The sequence below is a fragment of the Neolamprologus brichardi genome, chromosome 9 (assembly GCF_056152115.1).
Source record: "Neolamprologus brichardi isolate AB-2024 chromosome 9, ASM5615211v1, whole genome shotgun sequence".
NCBI lineage: Eukaryota > Metazoa > Chordata > Actinopteri > Cichliformes > Cichlidae > Neolamprologus > Neolamprologus brichardi.
Genome location: NC_142112.1, coordinates 22,512,275 through 22,539,767, shown reverse-complemented (window position 1 = coordinate 22,539,767; position 27,493 = coordinate 22,512,275). Strand labels below are relative to the sequence as shown.

General features: G+C 40.9%; 1 protein-coding gene across 1 annotated transcript in view; it reads left to right on the top strand.

The window, feature by feature from the left end:
- Positions 1–5,910: 5,910 nt before the first annotated feature.
- Positions 5,911–27,493, top strand: part of prex2 (phosphatidylinositol-3,4,5-trisphosphate-dependent Rac exchange factor 2) — a 91,077-nt gene continuing 69,494 nt past the window's right edge. Inside the window, exons 1-4 of the mRNA XM_006794596.3 lie at positions 5,911–6,350; positions 23,146–23,217; positions 24,121–24,243; positions 25,696–25,800. Of these exons, the coding sequence (XP_006794659.2) occupies positions 6,213–6,350; positions 23,146–23,217; positions 24,121–24,243; positions 25,696–25,800 (438 nt within the window). The 5' untranslated portion in view covers positions 5,911–6,212. The remainder of the gene's footprint in view (positions 6,351–23,145; positions 23,218–24,120; positions 24,244–25,695; positions 25,801–27,493) is intronic.

Below are 27,493 nucleotides of genomic sequence, written 5' to 3'. Positions count from 1 at the left end.
CTGCAGAGTGCCGCTTGTTGGTACAGCCGTCAAGTCTGCTTACATTACACAGCATGGAAATGGAAAGGCTGTCAAGAGCGTTACGAATTACCTTTCTGTGCGTTTTGCTCAGCGTATCTTGTTTCTCCATTTTGTTTTGTTTTGTTTTTCGGCTTTCCTGCACTGTTTCGTGCTGGCAAGCAACACGAGTTTCCTCAAAAGTTTGTGTTCAGATTTATTTAGGTCTGCCTTCTTTATAAATAATGTGGAGGAAAGGCAGATTGATGGTGTCTTGGGAAATGTGATTAAAACACACGAACACACACACACACACATCAGACATTAGACAGTGCATGACTTACATTTATTACAAACACTTGGGGATTGAACTTGCTTAATATTAAAGGTGTAATTCAGAGTCAGTGAAAAAACTTAAACTGTGTTTCACACCAGATTTCCAATTTATGAATGGAAGCTCAGAAACTATTCTCGGTGATTTAGCATTTTAAAATGGATTTATGTAAGGGACAACAGAATTTATAGAGTGAGAAGGTATTCCTTCATGGCGTTTGATTGTAATCTAAATCTTAGATCCTGCTATTCCCTTTGTTATTCTATGAAACATACTGCTCTATATGTCTGATGGAAACTGACCATTTTTTATCCCGACATCATATTACCACATATTACTGGATTTTTATTAATAGCTGTGGGGACTTTGGTGATAACGCTCAGAAAATAGGACTTTTTTCAGTTCAGCCACCTTGCTGGGTGAAACATGAACTGAAGAACTTTAACAGACAAGTAGGCTCGTGTTAACAACACGCCAAGACTTTATTAAACAACTTATCTTGACCTTTTGTTGCATTAAAAATTTGTGCAAATCAATTGCAATGCAGCGATTGTGACTCACTACAACCGGAATTTGAGTATTTTGTGACATGAATTTATATTCTCAAACATGTAGCTCACACATTCTTTTTTTTTTCTTTGTAAATGTTTAGTTTTCCTTTTCTAAACTGTTAATCTTACCGTTATGTCAAACAGAAAGTTTTCACAGGACTTTTTCCACTAAGCTTTGCTGCTTTCAGAGAAATTAAGAGGCTGAGTAGAATCCAGGTGCTGCTAATCTAATGCACTTGATTAACTGGTCACCAGTTAATGCAGAGGTTTTGGCAGTTTGGATTCAGCAGCATTCTCAGGAGTGGATGTCACAGCAAATTCACCCCAAGGTCAGACTTTATAACGCTCGAAAAAGTGTTAAAAACAAACAAACAAAGAAACAAAAAACCCTGAAGAGCTACATGTCGGATTGAACGGGCCATAGTTAGCATTTTAAATGTTAAAGTTCACCACAGTACAAACAGAGGGAACAAGCGTGGCTTGTTTGGAAGGTTTTCCAGGAGAAAGTCTCCTTTCTCTAAAAAGAACATGACAGCACAGCTTAGGTTTGCAAAGTGGGATCTGATGAGACCACAAGACCACAAGAAGAATGTCCTCTCAACAGACGAGACCAAAGGGAAAATGGTTAATGCACAGCACCGCATTTGGCAGAAACCAAACACAGCACATCAGCAAAAACACCTCATACCAGCTATCAAGCAGGGTGGTGGAGGGGTGATGATTTGGGTTCGTTTTACAGCCACAGGACCTGGGCACTTTGGAGTCACTGAGTCGCACACAAACTCCTCTGTGTGCCACTTTCATGATTCAAATGTCAAGCCATCTGTCTGACAGCTAAATTATGCTTGAAATTGGGTCATACGGCAGAACGATGATCCAAAGCACAGCAGCAAATCCACAACAGAAGAATCAAGTTGTTGGAATGACGCAGTCAAAGTCCAGACTTTAACCCGACTGATATCCTGTGGAAGGACAGTAACAGACCTGCGCATAAACAAATGCATGTAAACCTCAATGAACTGAAGCAGTGTTGTAAAGACCTCCATAACGATGTGAGAGCCCGAAAGTCATCCAGAAAACAGTTACTTCAAGCTATCGCTGCAAGAAGTGGTACTACAAGCTATTAAATCATGAAGTGCACTGCTTCTGCTTTTGGCTTAAGTTTGTGATACAGAAATAATATGAACGCACTGAGATTCATCTGAGGTTGTTGTTGGTATGGACCAGATGATTTTCTAAAATGAAATAGGGTGTGCTTTCTTTTTATCTGGACCATACAGCTGCAAAGCCTTTCAAACAGGACTGCAGAGAGTCCTGTGGATGCATCCTTTTTCACATGGCTGCATAAGTGCATTAAAATTCTCCCAGAAAAAAAGATTTTATTTGATTAGAAAATGCTGCATCTAGATGCGCACACACCTACAGCCCGGTCTCAAACCAGTGTTTTAAAATCTGATTTTCAAAATTCACCCAGCCTTGACTTTAATTATCTTCTCTGTCTCTTTGTGTTTTCCATCATATGAGCAGAAAGGGAAAGTGACACCACTGCAGAGGACATGTGAATGTTGGTTTTGGCTGCCACGAAAGGGAACTAGAAGGAAATGGGAGGAAATAAAGGTTAATATCAGTCAATTAACAGTATTATCAACACTTGTGCTCAGTGTTAGGTGAAAATAATCAGAGCAAAAGCAGCCTTCGTATCAGTCTGACCCTCCTTTTCCAATAGAAAGAACAGAACACTTCCTGGCAGCACTCAGCAAGGCACCGGCAGCTCTGGATAACAAATAATAGAAGGTAATTCCACAGACTAAAGCCATGGGTAATAAAATCAGATGGTCTGGAAATGTACCTATGCTGAAAGGGCCCATATAAAACCATAATTAAGTTGGTCTGTTACTAGTGGTTTTTGGCTTTTTTCAGACTAGGAACTGAGCCGAGTACATTCAGTGTCAGTCTGGCACCAATGCCCGCTCTGAATTTCAAGGACTTTGTTAATAAATAGACCCGTTATTATGAGCCATGATCTAAATCTGTGTAATGGTAAAAGTCTTTAGATTCTTATCAGGATAATTATTCATTTAAAAAACAAAACAAAACACAGCACAACACTGCTCTCTGGTGACAACAAGAAAACAGTGCAGGATATCCTTTCTTTATCTGGAAACACACTGAATGCATGCAGTACCGCATTTGAGCACCAGAGGAGAGTAAATACCAAGATTTAAGCTTCATGTCCTCGACTCACCTCACAAAACTGACACTAACCCGTAATTGAGACGTAAAACAGCTCGATAAAGGAAGACTCCCTCTGGCCCTGACAAATTAGGGCAATTTTCATCAGTTAAATTCCTTTTCTCTTGCAGTGAATGTGTGCCACTAAACTTCACAGTCTACTCTTCAGGTTAGGTTTGCAGATGCGTGAAAAAAAATGATATGGAAGAAAGGTTATAAATAGACCACAGAAGGGAGCTAAGTGAATCCTTACTTGTTGAGATGTTAATCCCTAAATCATTATTGTAGGTTGCAAATGGCTCCTCTAAAATCCTCTCAAAAGACCTTGAAGCTGGTGCAGCGAAGCCGGGTTTAGTGTTGATCGCGTTCATATTTGCCCAGGCACAAAATTACTCTGACTGTGTCTAATTTAATATAAAGACACTTAACCAGCTTCTCAAGAGGCCTTTTTTCAGTGAATTTAGTGTTAGCAGCGAGCAGGGAGGGGGGGTGACACATCTTACCTGCCTGTAGGAGGAAGTTCTGACCTAATTATAAAGAGTCTCATTAATTAAATAGGATTATGCATCTTTCTAGGTCCATGTTTTTAACTTGAGTGTAATGTAACAGGATGAGCTTTAATCAAGAGGAAATTCTTCATTCAAATATTAACAAACATCTGACAGGAGCACTTGATGCTGTTGTTTCTTGGATAACATTCTAGTTTGCTTTTGCCCGTATAAAACATGTAATGTGTGTACATGCACATGCACATGTATTTAGGGAGTTGAATGGTTCGCAAGGCGTAACAACCTGACTACAACCGCAATTGTTGATTGTGCTCCAGATGAAACGATGTTTTGGAGAGAAGAGCTTCGTGTGGTGTTTGGGACGCCTGTAATTTAAGTGTTTGTGGCCTGCCTCCTTGAGAATTCCAGAGACAGATGATAATACATTTCCTGTCAGCCTCTCTTGCCACCTGTGCCTCACTTTCACTGAAACTAAGTGTTTCTTTCAATTTGTGCTCAAGTACGCCCCGTGAGAATGAAAGCAAAGGGGAAGCGTGTCTTTCTCTGTAGACTCACTTTTTGTTTTTTTTATTGTTGTTATTATTGGTGTTGTTTTTTGTTTGTTTTCTCACCTTTTTAATATTTTATCATTGCCTGCAGTTTTGTATCTTAGTGTGCCCAAATTTCAGGAGTGAATCTATGCATCATATTTCATTCTCTGTCACAAACATCCACAGAGACTCCGAGGCCTTCACTATAGCCTCTTTTAGTCTGCTCTTCAGTGTAATGCTGCTCAGTCGCCCTGAGATTAGGTGACTGACTTTGGCCAGTAACCCTGAGGTCTCTGGTTTTTGATTGGTTCGTCCGGTAGTCTGTTGTCCTGCTAAATCATGAGTTGTTATTCAATACGTTTTGATATATTTGACTAAATCCGAGCCCAGTAAATGCTCCTGCCTGTCTCTGGATTCATCTTGGTGCTTCTGTCAGCCAAAGTTCCAGCCCTCTGGTCAGCCATGCCCGTCCCCTAAAATAGCCATACACATGTTTGATAGACAGTTTATATGGTGTGTTTTAAGTGATGAGCTACTCTTCTAATAAGTGAAATTTCCTGTTGTTTTTTTTATATTTTGGCAGATAAATTCTAAATATCTTCTTCACTTGTACAGCTCACTCATAAACCCTCGAACTAAAAGCCACCTTTTATCTATTAATCCATATCAGAGCCATATTTGTGCACGCAATAATGTTTAAAAGAATATGAAACAAAGCTCAAGATTCTCAGTCACAGCTGGAGCATCACTGAGAAACTGACCGGACACAGGCACATATCAGAGCCCGCTGGTTGCCCTACATGTCAGCTGGCAAGAATTAGACAAGTCTGTGTAAAGAGGTCAAGAGCTGAGGGAGATTTCAGACTGGGTGTAAACCATTTATTTTAAACTGAATGTGCTCAAACAGAAAGTTTGAATAAATGTGCAAATGCATTAAAACACATGGCGTGTGCAGGGCTATCATGTCCCATGTAGCTGCTCTTTACAGCTCTGTCCTTTTTTTCACCAAAAACTATCACTGATTTAAAGAACCGATGGTGTACGCAGGCTGTGCAATACGTTTTCTATTAGCTCAAAGATCGTAGTGATGAGCTCATTTAAAACTTAATGATACAAGTCAAATTCATCGCGCCGTTAAACAACTACTGAGCTGTATCACAAGTGGAAAAATGAAAGTAATTGAAATAATAATATATGATTATATATTGCATGGTTACATTCTGAAGTGACCACTGACTTGCAGCAGTATCAGAGGGGGTGCATGAAGTTGCAGAGGGTTTTCAAACTATTTTTCACTCAGTAAATTTCACTGGAATAAAAGTGTGTTCCTTCACCTTTTATATAAATACACTATTATGCAGATTTCTCGTAAATTGCACTTTAGTAGCTTAGATTCATGATCTAATATATCTTAAGTGTATTTGATTATATGCTTCAAGGATTGTCAAGTTACCTGGAGATGGCTTCAAAATACTAACCGTTCCTTCAAATTAAAAGCACGAAAAGAGTCACACTAAGCACCGGGGTGTACAATGAGTATCCTTCCGCAGTTCTGGCTGGCAGTTAGATCAACTTTAGAGCATCTTCATGACCGTGAGGTCATTTTTATCTGATTTGGCGTTTAGCTGCCTCTCAACGCCCGTGGTTTTATTTTGAAATCAGCACCAAGAAGACCAGTGTTGCTGGTGCCTTTACACTGGTCCTCCGTGTAAAAAGCTGCTGGGAGGCTGGATTAGGATGAAGATTTAAGGAGTCACATGGACTCGGTGCACTAAGTGGTGTCCAGTTGTTGTACAACGGTCAGTCACACAATTTGTTGGAAGCTGCTTTTCAGAAACTTTTTATTTTATTAAAAGTTTTTATTTTAACTTTTTTTTTTTCTTACACTGCGTTTCGCTCTTTTCCCTACATTTTGTGGATTTAAGAGCACAGGCACCGGTTGCTCCTTGACTTTTTTTGGTTTTGACCATGCTGCAAACTTTACACTTCTGCCATTAAAACTCGCTGTGTGATGTGAAGCTGTGAACTCCTGAAGGAAATAACTTCATATATACTCGCAATGACTGAGGAAGGCAGAAGTGAGCACAGAGCTGAAAGCGGGAAGGACCTGGAGAAACAGCTGCGGTTGCGAGTGTGCGTCCTAAACGAACTTTTAAAGACTGAGCGGGACTATGTCGGGACGCTCGAGTTTCTCTCGGTGAGTGATGAGAACGGTTTTAAACAGAGAACCCTCAGAGTGCATACTTTGACGGGGAAAAACAAAACAAGCCTCTCAATAAACACAAACCAGCCAGCCTGTTTAGCATGCACGGTGCATCAGCCTCCAGGGCAAGAAGTGTTGCGCGTTCTCCTGTACAAACCCTGCATGCTGCTGCGCTGTGAGCATAACATGAGCCATAAAGTTGTCTGTAATACTGTGTGACGCCATCCTACTGATGGAGACATTTACCTTTGAAAATGCAAGTGTGAAATTGGAAGAGCAGTCACAAAGAGGCATGGCACAGCTTTAGTTCCTGCACAGCCACTGTGATGTTTAATCCTTTTCGGAGTCTGCTCATGGGCTCCTCTAAGCTCACAGTGGTTAGTCTGGCCCGCATAAACCATTAGGATAAATGGCAGGTCAACTAAGACAAAGATATAAATGTTTCCAGGACTTTTCCCCGCTCATTCAGGTACATCATTCTATGTTGTGTACAGCTTTACCTTAAATCTTATTTGCCATCTTGAGAGTCACTGAAGTGCAATTCATTTAGGAAACTTGTTTAAATGGCATCTGTATCTCTACTCAGTGTGTATTTTCTTTATTTATTTATTTTATTTTGTGCCCTCTACAGCATCTGTTCAGTCCAGTAATTACCCAATTTGCCACACACTTCATAAGAAGTACAGAGGAGGGCATTTTAGTCACCGGCTTTGCCAGCTTCTCATTAAATCCAGCAGCAGTGAGTTCTGCCAAAGACAGCACAGGTGGACTCAAATGCAAACCGCTGGAGTTAGCACTCAGCTGGCAGCACAACTCCAGCTTTGCACTAAAGCATAACACTTATGGTTTCTGCACGGCAGAGTCATGGCTGTCAACTTAATGGCATTACATGAAGTGACGCCTGACTTCAAAGACAGGAGGATGTGGCGATTTTGCTGAATTCAAAAAGCTGTGAAAAGTCGTCATTGTGCACTGCTGCTTATCGAGTGTTTTAATGTGCCCAAGTGGCCGTGTAGGACGTTAATCCTGGCGGTGAACACTTTAATGCGATGCCCTGTGCCCTTTTGCCTTTCACCACATTTTTGCATTCCCAGCTTGGTGGGAAATTTGCTGTGAAGAAAGGTTGAGGGGGCACTTTGTGGTCTGCAGTTTCCCAGACCACATGTATGAATGTGTACATCCCGACCCCTCCATCACCACCGCCGCCACCGCCCAGATGTTTCCAATGGAGGACAGAGGAGCCAGAGAGGAGATGGAGCCTTTCTTAGAAGTGGCACATCAGTGGAGAAATTGAGGAGGTGATTACATGAGGGGAATGTGTCCTCAGTCCTGGAGATGGGGGGTTGGGGAATGTAGCCTCCCCCTTCCCCTTCTTTATCTCCCCTGTAGTGCTGGAACTGGGATTGATTTCAGAGGTGACTGATCCCTACAAGGGCTTTCTGTTCTGGCTGGGAATGCCATGCTGGAAGCATCAGACTGGAGTCTTAACAGTGAGTTAAGTTGGTTTAGTGGAGTGATAATGATTAAAAAGATAGGAGGAGAATAAGAAGAAGACAAAGATTCGCTCTTATCAGCGGTTTTATCTTCTGGGAGATCCTGGAGGGCATCGTCAGAAACGCTCAGGATGATCAAAGACAGCCCTCCTGTGGAGAAAGGGTCATATTGAAGACTTTCATCTGATCACACAAACACATACTTGTCTTTTTCTTACTCCACTGCCAAGAGTCTAAGTGTCTCGAGGTCGGGGTGGAGGTGCCCAGTTTGTGCGGCATCGGAGGCCTTGAAGATGTGTACGCACGATATCGCTAAAGGGTTTAGAGGGAAAAGGGTACAGCGGATCACAGGGCAGATGTTGCCAGGAGGGCGAAGGGTAGAGGGGGGTGGTCTCTGTGAGTAACTGGGCTTGGTGCCTTCTCTTGTAAAGCATATTTCCTGGAGGAGGAATTCCTCTGAGGTTAGGAAATGCTGGAGAACAATGAGGCTCCGGTCGGTAGGCAAAGTTGAACTGAAGAGCAAAGATTGTTGCTGCCGATCTGTGGAACCTAAACACAATGCACCTCGCACATACTTCACTTTTAAGGTAGTGGAAAACAGCATGGAGAACAAGGATGATTAGAGCAGTTTGTCCCAGGATAGTATGCGCCTATTGTGTGGATCTACCCGACGTCTTGTGGGAAAATATGTAGATTATATCTTAAAGCTACTGGGAAAGTTTAAATTGGGCATTGTCCTGAATTAAAACACCACCTTTTCCTCCTAATGTACTAAACGTCCCCTGTATTCCGGCAGTGAGAGGAAGGCTTCAGGGAAGCTGTCCGTAATATGTCTTTCCTATCTTATATAATGAACGATTATAGCAAGAGATAGTGGGTGGTGGTGGACAGTGGTGTTTATCTTGGACAGCTACGAGCCAATAAAATGATAGTCATTCTTAGAAAAGCCTCAATGGGAGGAACAAATCAAGGCATAATGTAAACAGCGACTCTAATGAGGTCTTTGCTTGTCTGCAGTATTTTAGCCACACTGTCAAACAAAATACTGCCAATGTTTGCCATTGATGGAGAGACACTGAAAGCCATTTGCTTGCATGATAAGCACTTAAGAGAAGAAGCATGCAAGAAGCTACAATAGGGGAAACCTTTCATGTCCCAATTCTGGAGGGAGATCACAAGTTAACTTAATATATTCCAAAGAGCTTTGCAGTGCATTAAGTGGTCCCTTAGCTGCTGCCTTCCTTACCCAACAAAAGCCTGAGTAATATGAGTGTAATGTTTAAAACATTTTTAATCCTTTGAATAACTTGAAATTGAATAGATGTGGTTTTTAGACCTTGTAATGCTGTAGAATTTGTACCTTTGCCTTTATCTTAGATACTGTTGATCAGCAAGGGAAGAAATTCAAGAAAAACCTCATTGCATGCGCGTGTACAGGCAACATACAGGTTATTCTTGTGCTCTCTGGACTGGATGTGCAGCAGTTGTTGGTCCGCACTTTAAATCACTTGTGTCTTCCATGTGAATACGCCTGCAGGAAGTTAGAAAATTAAGCCTAATGGAAAATGCTGTTAGCTCTTAGAAAACCCAGGTATTCAAGTAAACTCTGTCTGTGTATTTGTATTTGAAGGCTCCACTGCGGTCCCTCTGGGTTTGGATTTATTTACATGGCTGGGATAGTTGCTCTGGCATGTGCCGCTGGGCCAGGAATTTTTTTTCCCCCTTTCTTTTTTCCTGCAACATATAACCAGCCGAATGAGGAGGCGGTTCGTCGCCTCTCGACAGTCAGCAGATGACCCCCGAAGGTCACAGCCTCCTGTTCCCATCCCTTTCCTGTCTGATAATCCGTGGATGTCATTTGAGAATTCAGCTCTCTCTTGTGCATGATGGAAACAGGAAGAGAAGACTCTGTTGATCCGATCAGTGCATCCTGATCAGATGAGAAAGCAAACTTGTAAACAGAGAAAGTGCAATCTTGTGCGTGTATACGTGTGCGTTTGAGAGTTCAGTGGCGCCATGTTTAAGAATTAAAATGCTGTGTATATTTTGCTCTAACGGAAGTCTGCAGGTAAATCAAGCAGTTCCTTTTATTTATTTATTTATTGTTAAATAATAGATGAAGTCAGATGTATTATTTATTGAATACATACTAGGGATGAACGTTTTATTGACATTAATAAAAAAGCGAATTAGTGCATGTGGTAGGGATCAGAAGCCAGAAATGTTAAAAGCTGTTGTCTTGCTGGAAATGCTGGATCAAAGAGTGCAAAAGCAAAGTTGTGTATGAAACGTAACACAAGACGGGGCATTTTCAGCATGATGCTGGTAGACTGGGATTGTATAGTTATGAGACTGGGGCTGAGTGTTTCACGCAGAGAGCCTACCAATAGCCATTTACTGTTGCTTACATCAGTTTGTCTCTATAATAGGCTGCGGTGTGTGATAAACGATTCCACAGAGAGGCAGTCTGCTGTATCTCCCCCGACTGCTGCCGTCTTTATTCCTTAATTACTTCCTTTTTTTTTTTCTCCAGAGCGGATGATAGCCTCATAATGTTATGGCTTCCACACCTGCCTCTTATACACTCTGCCCTTTCATATGTCACAAATCCCTGTTATTCCTTTTTTTTTTTTTTTTTTCTTTTCAACGTTGCTCCCAGAGCAGGTGGTGGCTGCACATGTTCCACCCGTGGATAGCCTTTAAAGAAGTGTATTTTTTTTCCACTTATGGATCGCTGTTTGGCTAGAGCCACGTTTCCTCGCCACCGAGCAGAATTGGTTTGCAGACGCACACACGCGTATGCTTGTGAGAGACAAACTAGAAGACAGAAGTGAAGCGAAGGAGAGGTGAGACGTGGTTCTCCTTGACTCTTTTTAATTGGATTTGGTCAGGCTGTCCTCTCCAAGAATACAGGCAGCTTCTCTCTTGTGTCCCCCTTTGTGAGGCCCCCAAACTGATGGAGCGGCTCACTTGCATTTTAATTGCAACGCTGCTGGCACTACACAAGCGGCCTACATTTTATGCTGTGTTTGCAAGGATGTACCTCTCACATTACTGAACAATTTCATAGGTTCTCTTCCTGAATTTAAGTGATTCTCTCTCTGATTGGCTGCAAACTACTCCAAGCTGGCACTTTTTGTGCCTTTTGTAATTTTGTTTTTACAATATATGGTATAAACATTATATTTATTATAATATATTATGATAAGCAGCATATCTTAAATCTAAATCTGCCTTTTAGCCAGCCAAGATTAGCTTGGAGAGACAAGAGCCTCGAGTCCTAGATCAATTAAAACACTAAGGAAGGTTTGTCCTTCTCTTTACTGAGCAGTGCTGTGTTGAGTAGCATCAGTGTCTTTGGCAAGCATGTCATGCATTCACCTTTCCATTCTAGATTTAGCAAATCGTTCGATAAGTCTCTTTGCAGTTGTGATCTTCCCTTCTCTCTGTCATCAGTCCACCAAACAGTTTTGAGAGTTACATGGGGGGAATCGCATATGCCCAAGCCTTTTTTTTCTGTGTTAAATTTGCACTGCTAATAGGAAATGCCAAAGTGACGCAATGGCTGCCCAATTGAATGCAATGTCACTGCTTGCATGTGGACTTTTATTGTCTTGTAATCCTGTTTCAGTCTCTTCCTGTTCTCTTCTACTTCGCTTTGTAATGCGTAGTTGGAAGCTGAGGGGAAATATGCACTTCATAAAGCCTGGGTTCCAGTCTCAGCTCATTCTTGTGTATCTTGGTCCGTTTTTAAAGGCTAACCATAAAAGCTAATCCTTTACAGTTGTTTTATTGGATTTTTTTTTTTTGTTTTTCTGTGTTGTGACCAATCAATATATAGTTACCACAGTTTGGAAAGGGCACTCAGAGTTTCTCTTCTGCTGCAAAAAGACCCTAAATATTAGGATTTTTTTTTTTAGTGCAGATCCAAAAATGAAAAATTTTCTGTGGTTCTCCAAAAGGACCTGGTGTAAAGTCCCACTAGCAGATTTTAACACAGCAGAAAGCACTTTTTGCTTTTTGCCTCAGGCCATTTTTCAAGCAGGATTTCCTTCCTTCTTGGACCTTCCCATCTTTACATTGTGCTGCATGTTTCCTGCTTAAACACACATACAATCCCCCCACTGATGCCTTCACTGGCCATGGAAAGCAGTGTTGTGCTACTGTACACGCGGCCACTTAGCAACCAGGAGGCTTAACTGCATAGGCGTCAGGGCTGCATTAACCTTTGTGCTGAATCCATAGAGTAGGCTTAGCTCAGAAGGCGGCCGGGGGGGGGCAGAGGAGAAGGAAGGATGTGATTTGACCTGTGCCAGCTGCGTTGTCACATGGTGCGTGCATGCGACAAGTACTAAAGGGCGAGACTAAGGTAGACACGGTGCTGTGAACTTGCCCGTAGCATTACCATCCTTTTGGATAACACTACTGGAAAAAATGAAAGCACGTTTCTAAACTAAACAAAATATTCATATGTTGCTCATTAGCCGGATTAAACGATTGCCATTAAAAAAAAAAAAAAGTAATTGCCAGCCATGTGTTTTCATGTCTTCAATTATCTCACAAACGCTATGGCTCTTTGCTGCTACGCTCTCAAATCCGATTTTGTCTTTTTCTTTTTTGATGGAGTGTTTGCTGAATATGTCTAGACAAGCTTCCATATTTCCTCTGTGGTTCAAACTCACACTTTCCATGTCATTCATGTCTCCGTCCGTCCTGCACTTCAGGGCTCTGACTCTGTACACAACCAGAGTTAGCCAGACGTGATGGGAATTTCCACTTTAGCGTCAATTATTTAATTAAGCAGTTGAATAAGATTTGCTGTAAGACAAGTGTCTCTCTGTTTCTAAACAAGTTCTGTCTGCAGACATCCTTTCTGTGGCTTTCTTTCTTTCTTTCTTTTTTGAAGATATAAAATTGCTGGACTTTGTATGAAGGATGAATTAGCCCCAATATTAGACATGTTAATTTTACACTGTCCTTTTGTAGTCAAGGCTAGAGTCTTGGTATCTATACTGTCTGTTGGCAAGAAAACTTTCACCACATTATGAACAATAATAATAAATAATGGAGTTCTTTTAGTGTGGTGCTTTCTGATCTGGTCTTTAACAGTCCAAAAAGCAGCAATGATGAGCTGAACCCTGTCAGGAAGGAGATTTATTTGGGTGGGAATACACTCAGCAGTTGTGTTTGGGCAGAATGAGAGTTGGGGAGAAACTGGCAGGGTAGTTGTTTAGTTCTCCTTTGACAAAATGTCCAGTTCTGTCATGTGTGAGAGGGGCTGACGCTGCAGGTTTCATTTTTCCTGCCAGTGCTGCTGAAATGGGTGGCAGGGGGGCCTCCTGCAGATGGTTTGGAAGGTTTGAATGGTAATCAAATGAACAATCGGGCTGTGAGACAGTCATGCTTGGGAGCGCGCCACAGATTAGGAGGCTGACAATTCTGTTTAGTCATCTCGGAGATCAATACAGTGTGCTGTGTGTGTGCCTCTGCTGGGAATCGCCAGCAATCAGTGGGTGATGGTTTGCTTGACTGCACATAGAGATTGTAGCCCTGCTCTCTGGAAATGTACTCTCATCTACTGGAGGCAAGTCTCCCCACCTAATATCCAATTTCGCAATCTTCCTAACATGTTAAACTTGCTAACCACTTGGAGTACAACGATGGGTGAAATTAAACAGACCCACAACTTGTCAGGTATTAAGCTCTGCGGACATGACCGCAAGGATCATTTTATGCTCATGTGCTCATTTCGCTTCAGTGTCGATTGTGAAAGCAGCTCGCCGAGTCAGGCAGAGACATTGGACACAGACATATTCATTAGATAAATTGCTTCATTCCAGCTGTTTATGAATGTACTTGGTGCCAGGGTCAGTGAAAGGACAGCAATAACATCAAAGTGGAGAATTTTTCTAACTTTTACAGACAATTGGGAGTTCTTAGAGATGCCTCAAAGCACATTGCTTATTGGTCTAATATTTCTTTCACAAGCCAGAACTTTGTTCCGGGCTTTTTCAGGAAAGGGTCATACAGTGCTATGAAAAAGTCATTGCTCCCTAATAGGGCTGCCACAAACGATTATTTTGATAGTCGACTAGTCACTGATTATTTTTGCGATTAGTTGACTAATCAGATCATGCATCCATTGAACATAAAACGTACAGCTTATTGCACCAGCATGCATGTGCTCTTATATAACTATCATTAGCTTACAGCTTATGTGCTAACTAAAAATAAAGACAAGATGATAGTTTATTAAAGTTTAATGAAATCTGCAGATTGTTTCAGTTAAGTTTAATAAACTCCTTGCTATCTAAAATATAACAGGACACCGGAGTATATTCACGAGCATCTCACACTTCTGATAATCAGTTGTCTGCTTGACGTTTATTCAGTTGTGTAAAAACTATAACTTTAATCTCAGCCAAACCGATTTACTCAGGAACAAATAAAATACTGAAAAAAGCCAAACAATAACATTTTTAAGTTATCTAAGTGACTTACATTACATGTTTAACCTGAGTAGCGAAAGATGGCGGTGCTTTGAAAACGATTTGCCAGGAGTCCGGTGTTCTCACGGGCTCTAGCGAGCCTTGCCCCCGGCTAGCTATCGAGCTAGTGGGTAACAGACGTCTCCGAAAACGTCGGCGCGCTTTTGAAAATATGTGGTGTCTTGATAAACTGAGCAGATGTTTGAGGTTTACACAGCTACATTCTCGCCTGAAAATATGTTAAACTTTATTTTGTGACCCAACAAGAATAATAAGAGTAATATTAAAACTAACTAGCTGCTGCCATTGTTGGAAACTGAGCAGGGCCGCGCTATGAATTCTGGGACACAGCTTCTTCTTCTTCAGGGTTTAACGGCAGCTGGCATCCTTGTACATGCAGTGCTGCCATCTTCTGTTTCAGTCCGTTATTACACTCTTAAATCCTACTACTTATTCCTGCGTCTTTTGGGATCTTACAAAGCTTAAAACGACTCGTCGACTATTATAATAGTTGACGTAATCGTGACTAGTCGACTAATCGTGGCAGCCCTACTCCCTAACCCTAATAACTGGTTATGCCACCCTTGGCAGTCAGGCATTTGCAATAATTGGTGAAGAGTCTTTCACATTGCTTTTGAGAAATTTTGCCCAACTCTTTTTTGCATGATTGTTATAATTCAGCTACATTGGATGTTTTTGAGCATGAATGTCCTATTTTAAGGTCATGCCAGCTCAATCAGATTTAAGTCCGAACTTTGAGTAAGACACTCCAAAACCTTCGTTTTACTTGTTTGAGCCATGCAAAGTAGGACTTTTTGGTGTGTTTTGTATCACTGTCCCGCTGCATAACCAAACTGTGCTTGAGCATTTTACAATGTCAATGTAAAATTTGACATTTGAGAATGTCAAATTACAGTATTTTAATTGTTTCTCAGTTCTTATACACACAGCTTCCCAAAATAACAGATATTATACAGATAAAAGTACTTTTGTTTACCAGAAGATCATGTAAAACGAATTCTCACTGTGTACTCTGTTGTAAATTAAAACCAGAGGCTTTTATTGAGTTGTAAAGATGAGCTTTAATAGCTGCTTCCAAGTTGGAATTATTAACATTCCCTGTTGTATTTATAGCGTGTGTTTCCTGTATACATTCCCAGTGGAGGAGAAAAAGTCAGGTTGGGAAAGAGGACTAATGAGATGGGAAGCACAGGATGCCTCTAGGAGGTGTCATCAGAACCTGTTGAAGCCAGGAAGGGACCTGGCTTATTGCGGGAATTGCTACAAAGAGCCTTTTCTCTCTTTTCGGATGTCTCCCAGTGTGATCTCTGCACCAGAGACTGTTTGTCTCTAGTCAGTATTTGAAGGAAATTCAGTTTTTGCTTGCCAGGAATTTGGGGTGTGTGGACACGTGTGTTTGTGTGTGTCATAGACATGTGTGTAGGTGATTTACTCTGAATTTAGCCCTTAATACTGTTTTAATTCAAAAGCAGTTCTTCTGCACGGGAAAAATGGCAAAGGCAACATACAATATACTCATATCCTCCCTACAGAGATATGTTAAAAAGAAGGTCAAAGAGGCTCTCTCCTTTTTTTTTCAATGCCTCTTCCTGCCTTTCCTTCCATCTTAATCTTCCATGTTAATGAGCAAAGCGTCACAGTCTAGTGATTCACTCCAGTGGACTTTTTCATGCTTATGTGTCTGTCTCCAGCTTTGAATGGCTTTTGTCTCATCTTTGTTATTTGCTGGTGAGACACCCTAGATCACAGATTGTGATGGAATGATAACAAGTGCATAGAGATGTGCCTATAATTTATTTATTTATTTATTTATTTTGGGGGGGGGGGGGGGGGTGCACACAGGATGTTTATGTGTACCTTTGTTTATCAGTCACCACAACAAAGCAGACCAGCCAATTGTCCATGGACAAAAGGGCCAGTTTCTCTAATAGGCTCATAGAAAGGCCTATTTGTTCTTCTGGAGCGCTGCAGAAGAACCACTGCCAATGAACTTCCATTGGACCTTTTTCAGTAGTGAGCAACAGATCCCACATTACAGCAAAAGCAGCGTAATACTGTTAAGAGCACAAGTTGTGCTGACAGATGTTTTACTTCACATAATATTTTTACTTTGTTTATTAAAGCTGCGTCACCACTTTAATTTTAGGAAGAGCTTTGTGTTCTGCAGTTGCACCAATTGATCCTCAAGGACTTAAAATGGTTGTTTTCCATTTGATACATCAAACACACCCTGTGTTCCTGCCCACTCTTTAAATGGCTCAAACTTGAATGGATTAACAGATGTTTGAGGCTAGCTTTGTACTCAATTCAAAGTCATTTTTGCACCATCGAAGCAGCTACATAGCTTTTTCAGCTTTTCTAATCAGAGCAGCTTGTTTGCATTGTCTCGCTCTTTTTTTTTTTTTTTTTTTTTTTTTTGGTTATTTTTAAGCACTCTTTTTTTCCCCCGTCTCTCTGTGGTTCCTACCCTGCCACCGCATTCTGCTGGGCATGCCGAACAACCATGCACTTCACATTCTTTGCAGCCTGTGACATGAGCATGTGCTCTGGCTCGGCACATACAGCGTTCATGTGCACATCCTTTATTTTGGAGCGCAAGAATGTCTGTCATTGTCCTCCTGTCATGTCATTGCTAGCTTACTTATTTGAGGAAGCAAGTGACCTCCGTTTTTGACAAACTCCTTTTCTTGATACATGTGTTTCATTGACAAAGAGATAAACATAAACAAGGGGAGGGGCTAGTTCCGCCGATTGTATCTTTCTAGTCTGGTGGAGAGGTGCCGCGGGGACAGCATTGCATAATATCCATTCACAAAATGTCCTGAACTACTTTGGTCCTCTGGCTAGCCTGTCTGCTGTTCTACTTTTGTATATGACACTGAAGTCCAGAGGACGCAGGGTGTAATCTGAGCTGCACGACTCCTGCAGATATTGAGCGAGCTGTCACTCATGTCTAGTTGGTAGTTCTTTTATTTGCTTAACCTGATTTCAGCTTCTTATTCCTAATCCTAGTGTCAGATTATATAACTTCTCAAATAGGAGCAACACTATATGCAAGATCAAAGCAACGATTTGCATTACCGTGCCTTTGCGGCCCACAGCATGTAGGCATTTGCTGATTAATAGCATGTAGGGCCACATGCAGCGATTGCACCGAACTATTCATCACACCCATCTGCTCTGCAGAATAATGAAAACTTTAATGGGGTTTTAATGTGCTGTCCCCACCCTCAGCCATCAAAGTGACAATCCAGGTGATTATACCTGGGCCCGAGGGAACACAATTTCTAAGAGTTTTCTTGTTGGATGCTGCTGATGGAAATTCATGGATTGGAAAGATTGTACTGTATGTCCTAATAGCAACCTTTGCTTGAATATATTTCTATTGGTGCATTTCCATGTAGTACACTATGCACTTAAACTGCGTAGTGCTTCCAACCACACATTTAATGCTGAATAATTATACACTTGAGATGACAGCTTAACACGAATAAATACCAAACAATGCTACATCTGTTACATCAACAAGTAGAAAAAAACTGTGCCAGTATTAGCAATGGTATAAAAGATGGACCTAGCTGCCATGACATCACCCGTTGGTTTCTCAAGTCCTGTTTAAAGTCTCAATATGAGTATTGTCATTGTCGTCATTGGCTGCAAAAATCTGGATGTGATGAGGAGGGGTGGGTCTGACTTCATACCACTGAGATTTTAAAACATAGGACCAAGATTAACACAGACTTAATTTTTTTCAGTATCACCCAAAATGAGTGACTGAGCCCATAAACTAAGCAAGAAAGTGTTTATCAGTGGTCAAGACAAAAAGTGGTTTTCCCATAGACTTCTATTGAGGTTTTACAGACATGTGACCACTAACCATGTGACATTAACTTCTCAGCTATTTTGGGGCGTTTGCCAATCATGGTGATTATCTAGGATCATGTGAATAAGGCCCCAGTCACATTGGCTTAGAGACCAGTTCATGGCCATCTTGCAACCAGCAGGTATGAAGAAAAAATAAGTTTTCCACATCCAGTTGGGAGTGGTTGCAGGGGGTTGATGGCAATCGCTGGGGAAAACTGATTGCTAAAACCTCAGTCTCAAAGTCCTCCAGAACAATAACCAACCTACCCTTTGCTAAGTATACATAGTCTACCATCCATGTACTCTGTAGTGCATTGCATGTATTCGATTTGAACACACTGTTGCACAAGTAAAAGTACCGAAGTCTACGAGACAGGAGTAGAGTTGTTTTTTTTTTTTTTAACCCCCACACCCCAACCAAGACCACCACACCCACCCTCAGGTCTGTCTTTTACTTTATCTGCTAACATGTTATTTTTTTTTTAACCTCCTCTGATTTGACACTGCATCAACAATCATGTCAGAAACAGAGTTTCACTCTCAGCCCTCGGGATTCTGTAACACTAGAGGTGAAAATGAGTAGGAAGGGGGGTGATGGATCTATTCCTTTTTAAGTTGTCATTAAGACACCAAGCACCACTTTTTTTTTTTAACTGGATTCAAAGCATCAGGAGACTCAGATAAATCCTAGAAATACTTTTTGTCATTCACTTGCCTGATTGTTGACATCAGAACTCCCTGCAAAGGTAAACTTGTGCAGGTTTTATCCGTCACAGTAGCTCCAGTATTTAGAAAGTCTTGCTATGAAGGGCACCTCTGAAGATATTTCTCTCCCACAGTTTGATGGTTTTGCAACTGATGTTGCAGCGGCTTTAATGTGCTGATAGGGAGGAACAGTCCCACTCCTGAAAAAAGCAACACTAACCTGACCATCATTCACTACGTCATTCACAGTTAGAACCTGTGATGCATGATGGCATAAAGCACATTATAAAACCAAATCATGTTCACATATTAATTCTCAAACTCTGAAAGTCTCCTGCTGATCTCAGCAAATGTAACAGACTTGTTTTTTTCCCTATATGGAGATTTGCACATATGGCTAAAAGAGCAGACTGATTTTTTTTTTTCTTTTTTAATTGATGACATTTTGTGCTTTTGAAATCTGACATTATTTCATACTAAATATTGAAATTAAATGACACAGCTGGCCAAATAGCACTAAGTGGCAATGGGATTTAGTACTGGCAGGTTGAGACTGAGAATCTAGCAGATGCATAACTTTCATTAATATAACCGGACGCTCTACAATACTCTTATTGAGGGTGTGGTTATGTTTGAGTTCTTAACTTGTTTAGTTGGAGTTCAAAATTAGTCTATAAATGTTACATTGACAGCAGTAATAAATACTCTAACATACTTGAGAGTATTGAAGGCCACTCTTTTCCTTCATTTTCATAAAAGAAGAAAAAAAAGTTGGTAAATGATTAAAAATTGAAATTACTCACTAAAATTCTGAGAAAGTATCTTTTAGAAATCTGGTAGTGATTGAAGAGAGTATTTAAACCACAAAGACCTTCCATAAAAGAAACACAACTTGTTGTTCAGTATTTTATGCTTGTTTCTATACATCTTTGGTCTCAGAAGCCATGACATTGACCATGAACAGCTCCCATTGAGCTCCGCAGCCATTGAAGTCTGTTTGCAATTCTACAGTGGTCAGCGCCCAGACAGAGTGGACTGCTGCAAGAAAACAAAAAAATTCATTTCACTTGTCACAAGGACAGAATAGCAAATAAGAAGGAGATTAGTAAGAAGGTGTTTTTTTTTGTTTTTTGTTGTTGTTGTTTTTGTTTTAATTAACTGACATTAAATTATACCTGAGGTTTAAAGAAAATGACCTTCAAAAATGATTATAAAATCAATTTTCAATGCAGTTTGTTTCAAGCTACTAATTATTATCATATTGGCAAGAACTGTTAATAATATTACAACCAAAGCTTTAAGCCACAAAACAGATGCTCTGTTCTATGATGCAGTGAAGAAACACTCCACGAACCAAATGAGACTGGATTTGGATGACATAAGTGCTCGATTTAGATACATGCTGTTAGGTGTTGCAATGGTCACCCTGGGTACTGTTACTGTGTCCATATATTCAGCCAGTCGAATTCCCATTCACTGTCCGTGGAGCTGTTCCAGAGCTAGTCTCTTTAACAACATCAACAAGGCACTTTTGGCAGTCGGTTCGGAAGAGATGTGTTCGTTTCCACAAATCAAGCCCGAGCCATCCACAATTCTAGGAATAACGTCATGATGTCTCAGATGTTCAGACTGATGTTTTTTTTTCTTTTCTTTTCTTTTCTTTTTTCTTTTTTAGCACAAGCCTTTCATGGTAACAAAACATTTCTTCATTTGACAAGTCATGCAGTTTATTATCTCCGTCCAATCCGATTTTGTCTCATGCTTTTTTTTTTTTTAATCTGATAAGCATCTCGAGGTGTCTCCTGACGTTCTGCAGCAGAGCTCTTCTTAACTGCAGATATGCAGGATAATTAGCGAGTTGCAGATATAGAGATTATTTCCTGTCGAGTAGACCTTTCATTATTAGAAGTGATACTCCATAAAGGCTGTCTTTGGTGATAGGAAGCACTGTTTTGATGAAAATTGCTCAGCTGAGGTCATACACTATAAGCCCCGGCAGGCCTTTGCGAATGCCTGGCGGATTCTGCTTAGTGTTTGTACATATTAGAATTGCTAATCAGATGCTAATGCTAGTGAGTGGCAGAGTTGCGAGGCAAGGCAGCTACAGAATGGTAATCAGCATGAAGTTGGCCTACAACAAAAAGACTGATTATTTAGGCCCCGCTCGTTTTATTTTTTCCCCCGTTCCAACCACAAATCTAGATTCATACATTTGCTTGTGCATTTCCTTTTGAAGTGCTGCTTGACGTCAGTACTGCGTGATTAAAAAGATTTCAGTAATTTTTTCACGTCGGCTTGTTTTCTTACAACGGTTAACAGAACATTGGCTTTGTAATTAGCTTGAAATGTAGATTTTACCACCAATCTAGCGCCACCCGCTTTCCATCTGTTCACAATTAATCAAGTGAAACTGTTCAATAAGCTTACTATAGTCACAGGCGCTCACTTAGATCTCAGTGGCAAGGAATAACTCTTGGCTTGTGTGCTCATTAAAGTAACCTGTTAACATGCTTTGTGGTTGTATTATGTTAGCTTGCTCAGGTCAGGCTGCCTGCTGTGTGGCTGCAGTGGGCGACAGATGGCATTATGGCCCTCGGTGGGGCAGTAAGCGGATGCCCATGGTTAGGGTTAACTGCAAAGACAGATGTAGGTTTTTGTTGCTTGAGGTGACTGCGCATCAGTGTGGAGTTTGATCACGTTGATGTTTACAGAACTGCTGTTGCTGCTTTCTGTCCAATGATGGGCTGCTGAAATGTCAGCATCAGTCTGTTGTATTGTACTTCAGTCTCTCTTGTCTGCCATGTCGCATTGGCTCGGACTGGTGTGACAGCCCATTGATTGAGTTATAATTCATCATATTGTCACTGTGGATGTGGTTTGAATAGATCTGGTTCAAAAAATAGTTTTTGCGTCAGCTTTCTTTCATCTTTGTAAATTTGCCTTCATGTTCATGAATCTTACCACAGTTTAATCGGCGTAATAGTAGAGCCTGACTGATATAGGATTTTAATACTGATAGTGACATAGATCCTTTTTTCCCCTTTGTAGTGTTTTACAAATCCGCCTAACAAGTCCTATCAGACTCTTGAACAGCTTACCTATTTTAACAGTAATAATAATTTTAGCACATCATATCAAACCAGCATATTAAGCTCAGCTCTTTTGCACATAAATCTATTTAATACTTCAGGGGTTTTTTGCCTCCATTTATTTATTCATGCTATTTGTATTTTATCTGTTTGTACATATTAACCGGCATCTGTGTGTGGACAGCAGAGAAAGAAGTTCATTGTACAGAGAAATGCTTTTTTTCTTTGCACACATGACAATAAACTCTTTGACTCTTGAATACAGTTTCATGATTTTTGTAACAATGACATTTCTTGAGTGCTGCTTAATTAACTCTTATTTAAAGTTTTCAGCAAGAAAAAGTTTTGTTTTAGGGAAAAAAATTGCAACATTTTTAGCTATTGACAGTAATTTCACATCTTAATATTTTATAAAAGTTTCGATTTTTCAGCCTTGCTTCTGATTTCATCACAGCTTCCCGTAAGTCGTATACGAGCATCCATCAAAATGAAAACAATGCAGCAAATTTAAGGTGGATTGCTTTCTGCCAAACCCAAGCACTGCACACATGCAGTAAACGTAAAGATTCTCACCCGGTACCCACTGATGGATGTCTTCGTCTTTAAAAGCTCTCCCTTAGGCAGAGTTCAGAAAATGACTAATTTCTCTTTAGTCCCATTTTAGCACTACATTTGAAGCACACCTTCTTAATTTGCCATTCTCAGAAAGTTCCCTGAAGCATTAAATGGGTTGTCGGGCGCTTATGCAGCAAAGCAGCCTGGGAACCAGCGTCCTCAGAGACTGAAGAAAGTTAAGAGCACTTTCCATCCATCTCAGTTCACACACTGTTGGCCTTTACAATTCACATCCAAAGCCACTTAACGCTGCCTTTGAAATACCATGAGCTGCAATTTTTTTTTCCCTCCCCCCATTTAGTGTAAAGATTGTATTTCGCCAATATCAGGTGTCCATTGTGAAGGTTACCAATTTACTGTGGCTGTGAAGAGTTGCAGCTGCACACAGAAAGCCTCAAATATTGTCTTCTATTCAGCCCGTTTAAGGTTCAAGAGATCAAATGCCAAAAAGCAATTTACCGTGGGACCGCTTCCACAGTGTTAACTGTTGTTTTCCTTTTCTGCTCTGCTTCAGGTGTTCCTGCATCGTCTCAATCAGTACGCGGCCACCAAAATCGAAAAGAACGTCACAGAGGAAACGGTGAAGGTGAGAAGCAGTCTTTCGCTCTGACACTGCACTCAGTGGCATTACCCGTGAACAGTTGGGAAGTTTCATTTAACAATTAAGCTTTTTTTGGAGGGGGGTGGGGGTTCTTTCAACCTGAACTTCCATAAAGTTCTGGACTGTAGAAGAAGCAGTGGGCGATCCAGGAAGCAGCTGTAAATATATTCTATTTTTAAATTATCCCAGCTGGAGGATAATAAAGGATGCTCTCTCACAGTGGGAGCATTTCTTCTCTGAGCTTGCTTACTTTTGAAGGTAAACATGCATTCACTGGATATTTACTGGATGTCCCGTGTTTTGGAACGTGTCCCCTCATGTTCTGATTTGTTTGGGAACACGCTGACGGGGGTTTTAGATAACGAAAAGGGTCATCGCTGCAAAGGCCGACAGCTGCAATGCCACCGAGCGGCTGAGAGTGCTCCAAAATGAAAACGCAACGATCGGATTTGCCCAGATGTTTTTCCTTTTTTCCTTGGTATCACTAGCTACTAAGTTTATTCTGGCCTTAGAACACCCATGAAAGACTTCTGGTTTTCTTGCTTTGGTTTCATTTCACTCGCTTCACTTATCCAGCACAGTTTTTTTCTTTAATATCGCCACAAAAATGACATAAATAAGGGCAGAAGTCAACACCACATGAAGGCTAAGTTTCCAAACAACAGATCTTAACATTGTGTTCCTTTTTTTTTCTTCTTTCTTTTAAAATATCTCTAATTATGTTTGAAATTCAAATATCAAAGAGATCTTAAGCTAAGATACTCATTACAAAGAAACCTCGTTTTTTATTCCGTGGCCATCAAAGCACCACCGACCACAAGAGGAAGCATATGCCAAAGTATTGATTCTCTCTCTGCTTCTCTTTCTCCCTCTCTCTCTCTCTTTTAGGTCTTATTCTCTAACATTGAGGAGATTCTGGCTGTTCACAAAGACTTCCTGTCCATGGTGGAGGAGCTCCTGCAGCCCGACCCTCACGCTCACCATGAAATCGGTCGCTGCTTCTTGCACTTTGTACGTAACTCGTGCAACTCGTGCTTCTGCAAATTGAATGTCAACTCAATGCATTTTAATTACGATGCTTTGTCCGAGCTCTTAAAGCTCCGTGGCGCTGATGCTACCTCCCTTCGTAATACTCCTCAGTTCACTGGAGCGTGTGATCTGAAAAAGGGGGGGAAAAAAACCCTCTGTCGGGGCTTCGGTGCACGGTTATGCCGACGTGCTCCACGTGTTGTCAATTTAACTCCCTTGGATTACTCACGGTGAGAGTGCCCACATGTGCGATATGCCTGATAGAGCTCTGATATACTGCTCTTTCCCACTGTATATTGCAGTTCTTTGATGCGAAGCCTTGAGGCACGCTGGTGTATAACGGTCTTCAAAGTCTAATAAATCTGAGCGTCCTTCTGTTGGGTATAAGGCGAGTTTGTCAGTCGCATCTAGCTGCTGCTCATACAGGTGCAAGAGAGATGACCTGGCAGTGTAAGTGGTACATTTAGGTTTATGACGTGATGACCTCATTAGCAAGATGGGATATACTGAAAACTCATGACCATAATTCAGTCATGAGCAGTCATGTGTGTCCATAGAGATGAAACAAATTAGACACACCTAACATATTATGCAGCGTTTTTCAGAGTTTCCTACTCTGTAGTGATTTGTTGGTGCTATAAAAGTTTCATGAAAGAATTACAGAATCTACTCCAGAAATACAAAAAAGCCAGCCAGCTGGGCAGTGCAACTCCCTCTGTGACTCAGGCCTGAACATTAGTTCATGCTGGCTGAAGACTTTCCTTTTGGGACTGCATTGGAATCAGTCAATCCATCGCAAGGCCAGAACATAAACAATTTGGGTGTTCGTAAATAGTCTTCCTAGAAAACACGATTTGAGTCTGGCGATCTGTAAAGTTAATCATAAAGTTCTGTTTTTGTACGCGCTCCCGCTTGTTTTGACAGTTATGTCTCTTCAGATCACCCGCTTCGTCTTCTGCGGCACAGCAGCACGGCTGAAGACTGCGTATTATTTTTGCTGCTTTGTAGTGAGTGATTTAGAGGCTGTGTGGTCTGGGCCCGCTGCGAAAGACAATGAGTATGGATGTCATATGAATGGCTTTGGTGGAAGGTTGTCAGTCATGGCTGCGAGGCAGATGGCAGGATATGATCACTATTATGTATTTGGTGATGAGTGGGACGAATAATTTATATCTTCTCAATTATATAGATGTGCTCTCCAGTCAGTTTGCCCCTTTCTCTCTCTCATCTTTCTTTATTTTGCAGTCAGATTTCCTGTCTTCTTTACTGCCCTGTCTGGGTTCATTTGTTTTCTGATGCCCTCCTCTCCTTTCCCATTTTTCTGTTTGACTTTGTTGCCCTCTTTCTGTTACTTTCTGACTATAATTTCTGCTCCTTACACGTCCCTCTTTTTTTTTTTTTTTCTTTCACCTTGACTTTTTCTGGCTCTTGCAGAGGAGCCGTTTTCAGATTTATGACGAATACTGCGGGAACCACGAGAAGGCCCAGAGGCTGCTGCTGGAGCTCAATAAGATCAGAAATGTCAGGACATGTTTACTGGTGAGAAGAGTCTCCGAACCTTTGTGTATTTGAAGAAACTGTAAGCGGTCTTAAAAATGTATTTGTTTAGGTTCAGTAACAATTAAATTGTAAGTTCAAGCCTAAATCTGAGAAATCTGTTTTAGTTGGTAAAACAGAAACATGATTTCTGGAACAATTAAAGCATCTGAGGTGATTTCTAATGGCCACTACACACTCTCCTAGGCATACAAACACGCAGTCACCCACACATAGCAGCTGGACAGTGTAAAACCCTCTACTCTGTGTCCCAGTTTGTTTGACAGCTGATGTGGCTCTGCCCCTGTGTGTGGGCTGACTCCCACTTCCTGTTCCGACGCTCTTAAAAACTTTCACTTCCACAGGGGAGCATCGTGTTGCGAGAACAAAGTTGACTACGTTCCCACTGCTGGATTGTGTTTAGGGAGGTCAAAAAATGTGCACATTTTTCTTCTCTGTTTATGCACAGGTCCCCACTCATAGTTTTATCCTCTGTTAATAATTTTGGCTCCTTTTTTTGTGTGTGACAGTTATAAGCATCTCATCACACCCTGTGTTTGGAGACGATGAAAAGACTACGCCTTCTTCCAGTAAAGAGTTAAACACCTAGAAAAACTAGAGTATGACGGCAGGTCTGCTTGTATTGATTGGAGACGTCTGTGGGGAAGTGTATGACCTTTGCTCAAAGTGTAATTGATAGGTTGAGAGACAAATGTGCACATGCATGTACTATATACAACTATATGGAAAACTGGTGTCTTTAATCTAAGGAGGCAGTTTAGCCAAAGATATTAACCGACACTGATCTGCTGTGGTCTTTATAGCCTTAACCCTTTGGTAACCTAGCCTGCCATCAGGGCCGTTTGGGTCTCGTGTTACCCTCCAAGCTCCAGTCAGCCATGAGCTTATATACTTCAGGTCATCTCCCAGACCCTACAGTGACCAAGATGGGGATATCCACTCCATATAACCTCCACTATAACCTTTGGCCTGCTGACAGCAATAAAATCTGGTTTAGTGTTTATATTCAGCAGTACCGCTTCTATATTTTAGGTGAGAGAAAGGTGTGATTGAATATTTCCTCATAATTTGCAACCTACCACATGAATTGTCATGCTGAGGGAGAAAAGTAAAACTTATAGTTTGTGGATAGCAGTGTTGGTAGTGTCGTGATTCCAAAACATGGCTACAAATAACCCAGAAAATACTTCTTACTAAAGTGTAGTTAGAAAGATTACTTCACCTATTAAAATGAAAGAATTGACGGGACTTGGAGTAGAAAAGTTAGCTATGCGTTTCAAATAGCTTTCTAAATTCATGGCTAACTGTTGAAATGTTTTAGCTAAAGTCTAGTCATAGACAAATAAACACAGCTGAAGTACAGCCAGCTAGCTTGAATTTGGAATAAAAAGTTGTCAATAATTTTGCTAAAAGTATAGCTGTAAGTTAAATGTTAGCTAACTCTGAGGGTTAACAATTGAAATAGCAAGATAACATCATGGCTAAACATCGAAATGGTTAGCTAATGGCACAAATACATTTGTAACGGTTACGTCACTTAAAAGAAATAACCAGCTGTTAAATAGTTCTGTATCATTTTGTTAATTTATTGAAGATGAAAATATTTTCACAGCTTTTTGCTAATTTATGCTAACACATAAAGTTTTGTGTATGCATTCGATGTATTTTGACACCT